Source organism: Apodemus sylvaticus, chromosome 17, assembly GCF_947179515.1.
Source record: "Apodemus sylvaticus chromosome 17, mApoSyl1.1, whole genome shotgun sequence".
Classification (NCBI taxonomy): domain Eukaryota; kingdom Metazoa; phylum Chordata; class Mammalia; order Rodentia; family Muridae; genus Apodemus; species Apodemus sylvaticus.
Window position 1 is genome coordinate 47,930,504 of NC_067488.1, and position 12,285 is coordinate 47,942,788.

Sequence of the window (12,285 nt, forward strand, 5' to 3'; positions counted from 1 at the left end):
CCAAAGCCAGTCAAACAAAAAACCCCACATGTAGGACTGAAGAGTTTCTGCTCAATCCTCAGCGCCCATGTGTCTGTGACTCTAGTCCCAAGGAACCCAGTGTCCTTTTCTGGCCTTCTTGAGCACCAGGTGTGCACAGGGACACAGACATACATGCTGGGAAAACTCATACATTAAGTAAACAAGTTATATCACATACACACACCAAAAAATGAACAAATACTTTAAACTTAGTGAAACAAGAAAACAGGAAAGGAAACAATCTTCCTGGAGTTAGGTGGGATTTCACCTTCTGTGCCAGGTGTGGCTTGCGTGTCTGTGACATTCAGTGGAAGTTCCAAGGTACAGGCACACAGACTGTGCTGAGTCCCCCTCTTGAATCTCAGCCCCTTCTGTAAGGCGGGGTGGGCATCTGTCAGATGAGTTGCTGTGATCTTTCTGCCCCCATACATGGGGGTGCCCACATGCTCAGTTGGTCCTCTTAGCCACTGACTGAGAAAGCCTTCTGGGGAAGAGCTGGGAATCCAGGCAGGGAAGCCATCCATGATTTAGAAGCTTCCCTTGAGCCCATCCATTCTCAGTGATTTCCTAGGCCTTGCTTGGGGGCTTCCAAGGGCCATAGGTTCTCTCCCTGCTTCAGGCTGACAGCCATAGTTCTTCAGGAACTTGTAGGCTCCCTCCCCAGATGTGCTGAGCTGAAGTCAATCTTCCCACTCCCTCCTGACTCTTCTCTTCTCCCTGACTCCGCCCCTCCTCCCTGGCCCCGCCCCTTTCCTGACTGTGTCCATCGCATCTCTTGACCTGTCTCTTGTCCTTTCTCTTACAGCGACTTCCAATCTCTCTCCAAGGAAAATGTCTTCGAGAATAACCGATTGGTGAGTCCTCACACAGATGGATGTAATTGTGGTGTGGTGTGGTGGGAGAGGGCAGGGGTCTCACGGGGGCCACTGCACTTGGTGAGGGAGCTGGCGCAGGTCCTAGAGGAGGCCCCGGTTCTCTGGTTCTCCCCCCTCCTCTGCTCTCCCCATGGATGCCTTCCCTGAAGCGGCAGAGCTGCTCCTTCAGCCACCATGCGGGGATGGGACCTTTGTTACCCTGTCCCTGCTATGATGAGCCGGGACCAGTCTGTGAAGTCTCCACTAACGCTGCATCTCTGTCCTCTCTTCCCTGCGGCTGCTCCTGTTCCCACCTTTGCACCTGCCTGCGCCCCAGGCCTTTGAAGTGGCTGAAAAGGAGTTGGGCATCCCTGCTCTCCTGGACCCCAATGACATGGTCTCCATGAGTGTCCCTGACTGCCTCAGCATCATGACCTATGTGTCCCAGTACTACAACCACTTCACCAGTTCTGGCCAAGGTGAGAGGGGCCCGGCCCTTCAGGGAGGCTGCCTTGAGCTCATTACTTTTCTGAGCAGTGGAATAGCCAGGAAACTGCCTCTCGTTCAGTCACTGACTGTGGGTTCGCTCGTTCATATATTTATTGCATTAAAAGAGCAGTGCGTAGGTAAGGTGCTCACACCTGTAATCTCCACACTTGGGAGGCAGAGGCAGAGGGATTACTTCAAGTGTGAGGCCAGCCAGGGCCACAGACTCAGACCCTGTCTGCTTTGCCTTGGTAGGGGAGACAGGCAGTCAGCCCAGGTGAGCTCATCTGTGCCTTCACCTCCCCTCACCCACCGCACTTCCTGTCTGCCGTTTCCTGTCCTCACACTTTCCAGGGCTTTTTCTTCCTGCAGTGCTGGTCTCTTCCTCTTCCACAGCATCGTTGCAGAGCCTGCCTCCTCCTTGGCTTAAGGACAGAGACACTGGAAGAGTGTGTCCTGGGGAGGAGGGCTTCCTTTCTGTTCTCTGGACAGCTTGGGGCTGTCCTCTGCCCAGGGGAAGTGAGTCCAAAGAAGGGGAGTGGAGGGGGTCAAGATCCCAGCACAAAAGCTGATGGTAGGGCTGAGGATCTGGGATCTAAGTCTTGCCCTGGGCACTTGCTGCCACTGGACTTGCGGGAGCCTCACATGGGTGGGTCATGCTTCCTGCATCTGCTCTGTATGGGGAGGATTCCGTCTGTCTAAGTAGGGTGGGATGGGGCTGCAGAGATGGCTCAGTGGTGAACAGCACTGTCTGCTTTCAGAGGACCCAGCACCTACATGAAGTGGAGGCCCACAGCTGTGTCTAGAGACTCTCTTTTGGCCTCTGTAAGCATCAGGCAGGAACAGACACACAGGCATACATAATAAAATACTAATAAATGGGCTACACAGAGAAACCCTGTCTAAACATTTTTTTTAAAGTCTGAGGATGGCGGCACATGCTTGCATACCAGCTCATAGGAGGCAGTGATGGGCTGATCTCCGTGAGTTCCAGGCCAGCCTGGTCTGCAAAAAGAGTTCTGGGCCAGCCTGGGCTGCATTGTAAGACATTGTCTCAGAAAATGAAAGAAATAAAAAACAAACAAAGGACAGCAATAGGGCTAGGAATGGGCCTTAGTCAGCAGAATGCTTGCTCCTATGCAAAAGCTCTGACTGAGGTTGGTCTGCAGTGCCACACAAACTAGTGATGGCAGCTCACACGCTAGAAATCCCAGCATTTGGAGATGATGCAGGAAGATCAGAAGTTCAAAGTCCTGTCAGCTACACAGCCTGGGAGATACGGGATCTTGCCTTTAAAAAAAAAATCAAGCCAGGCTGTGGTGGCTCACGCCTGTAATCCCAGCACTTGGGAGGTAGAGGCAGGCGGATTTCTGAGTTCGAGACCAGCCTGGTCTACAGAGTGAGCTCCAGGACTGCCAGGGCTATACAGTGAAACCCTGTATCAAAAAAAACAAATCCAAAAACCAAAACAAAACAAAAAATCAAATCAGATCAGGTTTTGGATGGCGCTGCTGCCAAGGCTGATGACTGAGTTCAATCCTGAAATCCACACAGTGGAAAGAGAGAACCAACTCCCAACTCTCCCTTCTGATCTCTGCCCCAAGTAAACAAATATAAAAATGTTAGTGTAAAAAAATAAATTAGGGGCTGGAGAGATGTCTCAGCTGTTAACAAAGACTGGGTTCAGTTCCCAGCATCTAGGCCTGGCCGCTCACAAGTACCTGTAACTCTGGCTCCAGAGGATGCGGTGTCCACGGGCATGGCACTCACGTGCACAAGCCAACAAGTAGGCACACACATACACACAATCAAAACATAAGAGAAAACCTTAAAGTCTTGAGTAATTGGGAAATGGAGGATGCGTGTAGCTGACTTTAAAGTCTGCACACGCCAAGGTCAACTGCATTGGAAGGCCCCACAGTCACCGGTGGGAGGGAAGGAGTCTGGCGTCGGTGGGGATAAGCGCACAGTCACTAAACTGTGCCACCTTAGCTGGGGACAAGTGAACAAGTATCCTGAGTCCTGCACCACGCATGCTCTACACAAACCCTTCACTCCTCAGAGCGATCCTGAGAGGCAGGCTCTGCGCTTGACTCCTTCTCAAAGAGGAAACGGGACAGGCTCACGTTACTCACAGACTGTGAGTTTCGTGACTGTGCCTTCCACAGTCTTGGAAACGACTGTGTGTTGGTTTATAAAAGATGAGTTTCAGCCGGAGGGTATGCTCCAATTCTGAGGGTTGTGTTGGATGGAAGCCCATTGTAATAGAGGAGTGTTGTGTCTGTACACACGACTTACGTAATGGTCAGGAGCCACGGAAGGACTGTGACCCCATCACAATTCTGCCTGTCTCCCAGGCTGCTCTGCTCTGCTCTGCCGCCTCACCCTTTCCCAACTCCTTTCAGGTGGTCTCTTCACGTAGCCCAGGCTGGCCTGAACCTTCTGCTGCTTCTTTCTCAGTCTTCTGAGGCAGGGCTACGGATATGTTCAGTCATGTCGCTTACTTTATTTCCCAGTGGTCTTTGTGGTCAATCGTGGATCTCTTATACTCCCATCTTTCCTGGAGGACCCTTCCTAGACCTGCCTGCAAGGTGGGGGTGTGCGGTGGGGTCTCATGGATAAAGCTAAAGTTTGTATCTTTTACGTCAGTCAACCCCTAAACAACCATTTTTATCCCATTTGCTACTACTGTGGTGTGTTCCAACCCTGGAGGCTGTTCCCTCTGCCAGATGGTCCTGTGTGTGTGTGTGTGTGTGTGTATACACAACCCAGGGCCTTACACAATGTAAGCCTGCACCCTAGTACTGAGCCCTGACCCAGCCGCCGACTTTCTCCTTCCCATGCGGGCCATCTCTGTCCGTACAACTGTTGCTCCAGCACCGGCACCTTCTCCTGCTCTAGCACTTTTAGAGTCCTTGCTGTGTGCCAGGCACTGTGTTGGCTTTTGTGAAGAGAGGAAGTTTCAGAGACTTGTATCATGCTGGAGGATGGGAAAGAAAACATTTAACAGTCCTTTTCTCAGGAGCTGAGTGTACCTGAGAGAGCAGGGAGCAGCTGCTCTCCCCTGGTCTGGGAGGGATTTGAAGTGAGCATCAGACAGCCTCGGCGGTTGTGACGATCTGGGCAGGTGTATGGCAGGTCAAAGCATAGAGTGTACTGCTGGGGAGCCGGGAGGGAGAGACCTCTCTGAGAGAACCTTGACAGGAGTTGCTTGCCTAGGCTGCTGAGTTTCCAAACTCTGTCATGTGACTCACAATAAGACATGCATCTCAGCCAAGCCTGGTGGCCCAAGCCTGTAATCCCAGCATGAAAGGGGCAGAGACAGGCCGATCTTTGAGAGTTCAAGGCCAGGCTGGTCTAGGACAGCCAGAATTATATAGTGAGACCCTATCTCAATAAACTGAAACAAACCGAAAAATAGATGCGTTCTCCTTCATACTCCCAAGGTTACACACTTGTGACACAAGCTTTAGGAATCACTCCTTTCCCATCTGACATGAGAGCCTTTGCATTGAGCAGATGTTCCTCTCCTGTTCCATTGCTCAGCTGAATGTCACCCGCTTTGTCCTTGCAGGGTGCCGTTAAGGCCTGGGACTAGAGGTTTGCTGACTGTGTGTCACTGCAGACCTCTGTTAGGAACTTGTATTCAATTAAACTGTATTATCATTGTAAATATTTGTTTTGTATGTATGTGTATGTGTGTGCCTGAGCATATGTCTGTGCATCATGTGTGTTTAGTAGCCTGCAGGAGACCTGAAGGGCATTGGATGCCTCGGAACTGGAGTTACAGGTAGCTGTGAGCTGTCATGTATGTGCAGAAAACTCAAGCCAGGTTTTCTGTAAGAGCATCTTTTAACCACCGAGTCACCTCTCTAGCCCATTGTCATCACCATCATTATTATTATTATCAATATTATTATTATTATTTTGGGTTTTTTTTTTTTTTTTGAGACAGGGTTTCTCTGTGCAGTCCTCGCTGTCCTAGAACTCACTTTGTAGACCAGGCTGGCTTTGAACTCAGAGATCTGCTTACCTCTGCCTCCCAAATGCTGGGATTAAAAGCGTGTACCACCACTACCACTGATAATTGATTCTTAAAATTATCACATGGGGACCATTTTGTGATACACAGTTCTCAAGAAATTAGAGGTTGGGTTTTGTTTCACTTCCTGGCTGCAGGAAGTTTTCAACTGACACAGCGGATCAGGGAGGGAGATGGTTTGGGAGACCCTGGTGTGTATGTGGGGTTTCCGCTGACTCCAGGCCTTATCTCTCACTTGGAGACAGGCAGGTGACCTCTGGGAGTAGGCCGCCTCCTTCAGGTCGGGCTTCATCCCTTTGCCTCAGTGGGAAGGAAGCTGGGCCTGGCCTGCTGCATCGTGCCCTGTACAGTGTGACTCTCTGGCTCCATTTTAGGGAGTCTTCAGAAGAAAGTGTTCCCTGCTGTGTGTTACATGGAGTCCCGGGGCAGTCGGGTGCTGTAGCGCTCTGGGTGGGTTGGCACTCCCCGGGCTCTGCTTCTGTGCCTGCCTCAGGGTCTTCCCTGTCTTGTAGCTGCTGCCTCACCACCTAAACCAGGAAAGGACCCAGCACCCCCCTCCCCCACATCCACATCACCCGATGTGCAGCCAGGAGAGGAGGCTCAGGTAGGCAGACTTCTTGGGTGGAAGAATAGATGAAGGGCACAGGGTCATGACAGTGACCATCGTGGGAGGAAGTTGGTTGGCTTTGATGATATTCAGAGGGTGTTCTCTGTTCTTGTCCTTTTGGTTCCCGGGACCAGGGTGCCAGCCCGCCAGCCCCACTTTGTAGCAGGGAGCCTGAATGTTTTCCCCAGAGTTTGAGTGAGTCAGGTCCATTCCTGTGACTGAACGGACAAAGCTCATGCCGTCCTCGCCATCATGAGACTGTCAGGAGTAATGACGTGTAGTGATTTGAATATTCCCTTGGCTCCGTGGAGTCTGAGGTTTGAGCCACTCAGGGTGATTTCACCGAGGCCCCTCCACAGCCGCACCTCTCAGGCCCTGCTGTCCAGATAGGAAACATTGGCTCAGGGAGGTTTGGTCCTGTGTGCAAGGTCACTCAGTAAAATAGTGGAGGTCACCTTGCCAGTCCCACCTCCAAAGGACATCGGCTTTTCACAGGCTTTAGAGAGGATACCCGGAGAGGAGGCCTGAGCTGAGACTGATGGGTTTGCAGACGGAGAACCAAAGGCCAGAGCCTCGCAGAGGAAAGGAGGTTGGCTAGAGCAGCTGCCAGGGGCACTGCACACTGAGTGCTGCCCTCCGCAGGGCAGGGGCCTTCTTTGGTCGGAAGTCTGGCCTTCACTGTTTCCATACAGGCTTGGGATGTTAAACAAGTCACCCTTCTCTGGGCTTTGGCTTCCTCACGTAGGAGAAGGCGACAGCTTCCTGTCCTCTGCCCTCCTAGGACCCTCATGTGTTAGCACCAAGGAGCTTGGTGCACATTTGAGGGACATGGCTGTGATGGGAAGGGACGGGGACAACCAGGAGCAACATGGCTGGTAACCGTTCCCCATTCCCCGCAGGGTGATGACCTCTCCCCAGACAGCCTGACTGAGCAGGGCAAGCAGCAGCCCCCCAGCAGCGCATGCGCAGCCTGTGGGCAGCGGGTGCACCTGGTGCAGCGGCACTTGGTGGAGGGTAGGCTGTACCACCGGCACTGCTTCCGGTGAGTATCAGGGGCAGGGGCAGGGCGTGTCTCCCCAGCCCCTGGGAGGGAGCTCCCTTGGGGTCAGCACCCACTGTGCCTGGCTTCGGGCTGTGTTCTCAGCTTATCTTCCTTTTCTAGAGGAACAAACTATGTCTTAGAAGAAAAAGGCCTGCTCGGTCCCTGGATTTCCCTCTAGTTCTGATTTTTGAAGATTTATTTATTTTTATGCATGCATATATGACTATGGGAGCCGGTGCTGTGTGTGGGAACACCCTTTGAGGCCAGCTGGAGTTACAGGCAGCTGTGAGCTGCCCGATGTGGGCGCTCAGAACCAAACTGGTCCTCTGGGAGAGCAACAGGTGCCCGCAAATGCTGAGTCGCCTCTCCAGCCACAGCCTTTTCTTTTTTCTTTTCTTTTTCTTTTTCTTTTTCTTTTTCTTTCTTTTTTTGTTTTTTTTTTTTGTTTGTTTGTTTGTTTTTTGTTTTGTTTTTTTGGTTTTTTCGAGACAGGGTTTTTTTGTATAGCCCTGGCTGTCCTGGAGCTCACTCTGTAGACCAGGTTGGCCTTGAACTCAGAATTCCGCCTGCCTCTGCCTCCCAGAGTTCTGGGATTACAGGAGTGCACCACCACCGCCCGGCTAGCCTTTTCTTTTCTGAGGGGCCTAGGTTTAAAGCCAGGCCCAGGCATGAGCTAGGCGGGCAGCCTACCACTGAGCGTTGTGCCCAGTCACCACTCGACCCTGGAGCTCAGGGCACAGGGCTGGGCTACATCCTCAAGGGCCTGAACGCAACTGCCTGGTGCTCACAAAAGGATATGCACCGTACACTGTCGAAATACTTTTCTTAAATTTAAGTGTGGTTTAACTTAAACTGGGGGATTTAACATCCTGGGGTGCCAGCTTGGTTGGTTTTGTATTGTTAGGACTTGAACCCAGTCTCTTGTGCCTGGTAGGCAAGCACTCAACCACTGAGGTACACTCCCAGCATAAGGATTTCCTTTTTTCCTGTGTTTTTTAGTCAGAAGCTCATTATGCAGCCCAGGCTAACCTGGAACTGGTTATTCTCTGGCCTCAATATCCTAAGTGTTGTGATAAAGGTGTACACCACCTTAACCTTGTGGAGTAGCAGATGGATCTCTGTGAATTTGAGGCCAGCTGAGTTAGAGGACAGCCAGAGTCACATAGTGAGACTTTGTTTCAAAAAACAAACAAACAAACAAATACCAAAACCACTACCACCACTACCAAAATTGTGCATCTCCATACCTGACTTAAAAAACCTGCATTTGAGGGGCTGAGGAGAAGGGTTGTCAGTTAGGAAAGTGTCTGGTCTTTCAGGGGACCCAGGTTCCATCCCAGCATCCGCATGGCAGCTGGCAACTTTCTGTAATCTCCTTCCAGGGGATCTGATGCCCTCTCTGGCCTGCTCTGGCACCAGCACACATGTGGTGCTTAGACATGCATATAGGCAAAAGAGTCCGTCCTACTATAAAATACATAATCTTGATCTTAACTAGATGTAACTACATGGCCGGAACGGTCAGTAGATGCATAGTCTGTACAAGAGCTTCCTGCAGCCAAGTGACTCCGCCTTTGGGAGGGGTGTCACGTTGATACATTGTATTTTGTTCTGTTATGTATGTATTCAAGAAAAACAATCCAACCTGAGACTGTGGTGTGACTCTGATGGTAGAGTGCTTATCTAGTATTTACAAGACACTGGGTTCCATCCCCAAGCCAATCAACGTGGGCTGTGGCCCAAAGGCAGCACATAGCTTTAACAATTTTTGAGGCCCTGGCCACAGTTTCCAGCCCTGAAAAATAAAATCATACAAAAATGTCACCAAAACAAACCTGGCAGGTGGGAAGCCAGGCTGACTGTCTGAGTCACTGGCTGGTGGCACTCTCCCCTGGGTCACCGTCACCTCTTCCCTTTGCAGCACCAGCGCATTTCACAATTCCTGTTGCTAATTTGACAGGGTTTCTTGTTCCCCTCTGACTCTGACAAGTTGCCATGTTCTTTTATTTTCTGGGAAGTGCAGGGTATGGAGCCGGGATGGGGCTGGTAGCTGAAGAAGGAAATAACTAGTCTCTGAAGGAGGGCTTACCCAGGGCCTAGCCAGCCTGCCCTGCTAAGGGACCACCTGCCCTGTCCTCTGCAGATGTCGGCAGTGTTCCAGCACGCTGGTCCCAGGCTCCTACAGTAGTGGGCCCGAGGAAGGCACCTTCGTGTGTGCAGAACGCTGCCCCAGGCTGGGTCCGGGAGGCCGGTCAGGAACTAGGCCCCTTTCCCAGCAAAAGCAACATCCGGCAGCAGAAGCCAAGGACTCAGAGGATAGCGACCTGAGCCTGAGTGTGGCTGCGGTGGCTGAGGCGGATGGGTCCCAGGCCAGCTCCGAGGTACAGCCCCACACCCTGACCAAGCCACCTCTTCCGAGCAAGCCCCAGGAGCTGGCCAGTCCCCCTGTTGGCCGGCCCACACCTGCCCCCAGGAAGGCTTCCGAGAGTTCAGCCTTAACTCCCCCAACGCCTCGGCCTCGGTCTAGCCTCCAGCAAGATGGCATGGTGGAGCAGAATGTCAGCGGAGGGCTTGTGAACGGTGAGTGAGGGCACAGGTGGGTGGGGCATGCTGGCTGGGCGGAGCCTATCGTGGGCATTTAATAGCCAGGAATGTTGTCTGCGCTGCTTTTGTTAAAGATTTATTTTAAACTGTGTGTGTGGGAGGGTGGGTATGTGGCTGTGAGTATAGGTGCCTACCAAGTCCAGAAGTGCAGCATGCATTGGATGTCCTGGAGCTGGGGTTGTGGGTTGTTGTGAGCCACTCGATATGGGTGTTGGGAACCGAACTCAGGTCCTCTGGAAAGGCAGCAAGCGCTCTTAGCTGCTGAGCCATCTCTCCAGCCCCAGGAACTGCTTTTTGAGTCAGTACCTGTATATGCTGTGTGATGATGCTGTCACCTGTATATGCTGTGTGATGCTGTCACCTGTATATGCTGTGTGATGCTGTCACCTGTATATGCTGTGTGATGCTGTCACCTGTATATGCTGTGCGATGCTGTCACCTGTATATGCTGTGTGATGCTGTCACCTGTATATGCTGTGCGATGCTGTCACCTGTATATGCTGTGCGATGCTGTCACCTGTATATGCTGTGCGATGCTGTCACCTGTATATGCTGTGCGATGCTGTCACCTGTATATGCTGTGCGATGCTGTCACCTGTATATGCTGTGCGATGCTGTCACCTGTATATGCTGTGTGATGCTGTCACCTGTATATGCTGTGTGATGCTGTCACCCGTCAGCCACATTGTGCCTTTTTATGCCATTTTCTCCAAACCGGTACAGCTTAGGCCACAGGCCAACACTATTCAGGCCCACCCTCACTGTCCGTGTGTGTGTTTGTGTGTGTCTGTGTGTGTGTGTGTGTGGTCTCTGCCTTGTGGTTTGGAGTGTGGAAGTGTGCGCACATGTGTCCTGAGTGCCTCTGAGGCTGTGCGTATTGATGTCAGTCATGTTTGCTGGCTTGTCCCCAGGCACACTCCAGGTAACCTTCTGCTCCCGCCTGTATGTCTGGTGTCTGTCCAGGGCAGTGGTTTTCAACCTGTGGGTGTCAAACCAACCCTGTCACAGGGGGGGTCGCCTAAGACCATGGGAAAACACAGATAATTACATTATGATTTATAATAGTAGCAAAATTACAGTTATAAAGTAGCAACAAAAATAATTTTATGGTTGGGGGTCAGCCCAACATGAGGATCTGTACTAAAGGGTCGCAGCATTAGGAAGGCTGAGATCCGCTGGTCTAACCAGCTAAGGGCCTGGGGAGGGGAGCAGGGTCAGGGGGTCTCCTGAGCTCCTCTCTAGACTGTAGTGGAGACTCGTGGCCTGCTGTCTGCAGGGTATTCTTAGATGACTTCCATGGATGGTGTGACCTCGTGGGCTCACACTCTGGAAACCTGAGATACACTGAGCATTCCTTATCAGTCAGGGAAGGCAGTGTAGGCCCAGCGAGAGAGAGCACCCGGGGACCTGTGCCAGAACATTCTGTGTGTTTGAATCCACTCAGCACTTCTGGAGACTGACTTAGGTTTGGACACTGGGGACACAGACAATGCTTGGACCTTCTTGTGTTTTCTTGGAGGAAGCAGTGTCTGAGGGAGACAGGCACAGGTGGGCACACTGCTGAGATGGATGGAAATAGGAGGCAGGGGAGGCTTCCAGGAGAAGGTGGCCCCTGGGCAGACACCCTAGCATAGAGGAAGGGACTGAGGACATTTGGGCTAGGACTCAGCTAACATGCATTTGAGCCTGCCTAAGGCCTGGCCACAGCCTCAGGATCGTTCTCCTGTTCATCTTCCATTGTATCTAATCTCCTTGAGAGCTGGGCCGGGAGAGGCTGTGGTCTCCCTGGTCTGTGACCTGCCTGGTAGGTCCCAGCACCCTAGCTGCCATGAAGGCCAGCTCACTGTCCTTTCATATCTAGGAAGACTACAGGAACCGCCTGTTCCCAAGCCAAGAGGGACACCCAAGCTGTCAGAGAGGTATGCTGGCCGGTTGAAGGCCTTAGCGGGGAGGTGCTATTTCTAGGGTCCAGGTCAGAAAAGGATCTCCTGGGCCCACAATGAGGCTCCCGCCTGAGTGAGGACGAAAAGCCACGTCCCTGATGTGTGCTCCAGGTGGAGACAGCCCTCGAGGAACTTCACCTCCACAAGCCTGTGCCTCCTGCCTGGCATGGGAGTCTAGGTCCTCACAGAGTACAGAAAGGCCTGGAAAAGCTTAACTGTTGTGTCTGGCTCTCTGCTCCCCGGCTCTGGGGAGGACATGCTTCTGGTTGAGAGCTGTCCTCATCAGGATGGCTGCCCTGTGAGGGCTACAGCGTCCTACTGGTGACCCTTTGTGCTGCCCCTGCTGTGTGGCCATACTTGGGCAGGATGTAGAACCCTAACCACTGGATCCTGACCTGTGACACAGGGACTGTTAGTAACGCCTCCGTGGAACAGATGAGCCTGAGGCATAGGGTGACGTCACCAGTGTCACACAGCCCTCTTTTTGGGGGGCTGGATCAACAGTGGTTGTGTAGTTGAAGGTTTGTCTCCTCCGGACCTCAGGGTGCCCTGTTGGAACCTGGGTACTGTAGCCCATTTCAGCCTTGTGCTTGGCCTGACCCCGTGGCTGGGCTTGGGAGAATCGAGGGCTCTGCTTCCCCCTCCCCGTTGGCACAGATTGACGCTCCCTAGAGAGAAGGCTGACC

The 12,285-nt window shown here is 52.3% G+C and overlaps 1 protein-coding gene across 2 annotated transcripts in view; it reads left to right on the plus strand.

The window, feature by feature from the left end:
- The window catches only part of Micall1 (MICAL like 1), a 30,009-nt gene that overhangs the window by 4,588 nt on the left and 13,136 nt on the right, over positions 1 to 12,285 (plus strand). Inside the window, exons 2-7 of one of the 2 annotated variants that reach the window (XM_052160442.1) lie at positions 827 to 875; positions 1,213 to 1,354; positions 5,916 to 6,007; positions 6,910 to 7,052; positions 9,196 to 9,632; positions 11,518 to 11,575. In XM_052160442.1, the coding sequence (XP_052016402.1) occupies positions 827 to 875; positions 1,213 to 1,354; positions 5,916 to 6,007; positions 6,910 to 7,052; positions 9,196 to 9,632; positions 11,518 to 11,575 (921 nt within the window). Of the gene's footprint in view, positions 1 to 826; positions 876 to 1,212; positions 1,355 to 5,915; positions 6,008 to 6,909; positions 7,053 to 9,195; positions 9,633 to 11,517; positions 11,576 to 12,285 lie in introns of those variants that run through there. The other variant, XM_052160443.1, reaches the window with a different exon arrangement.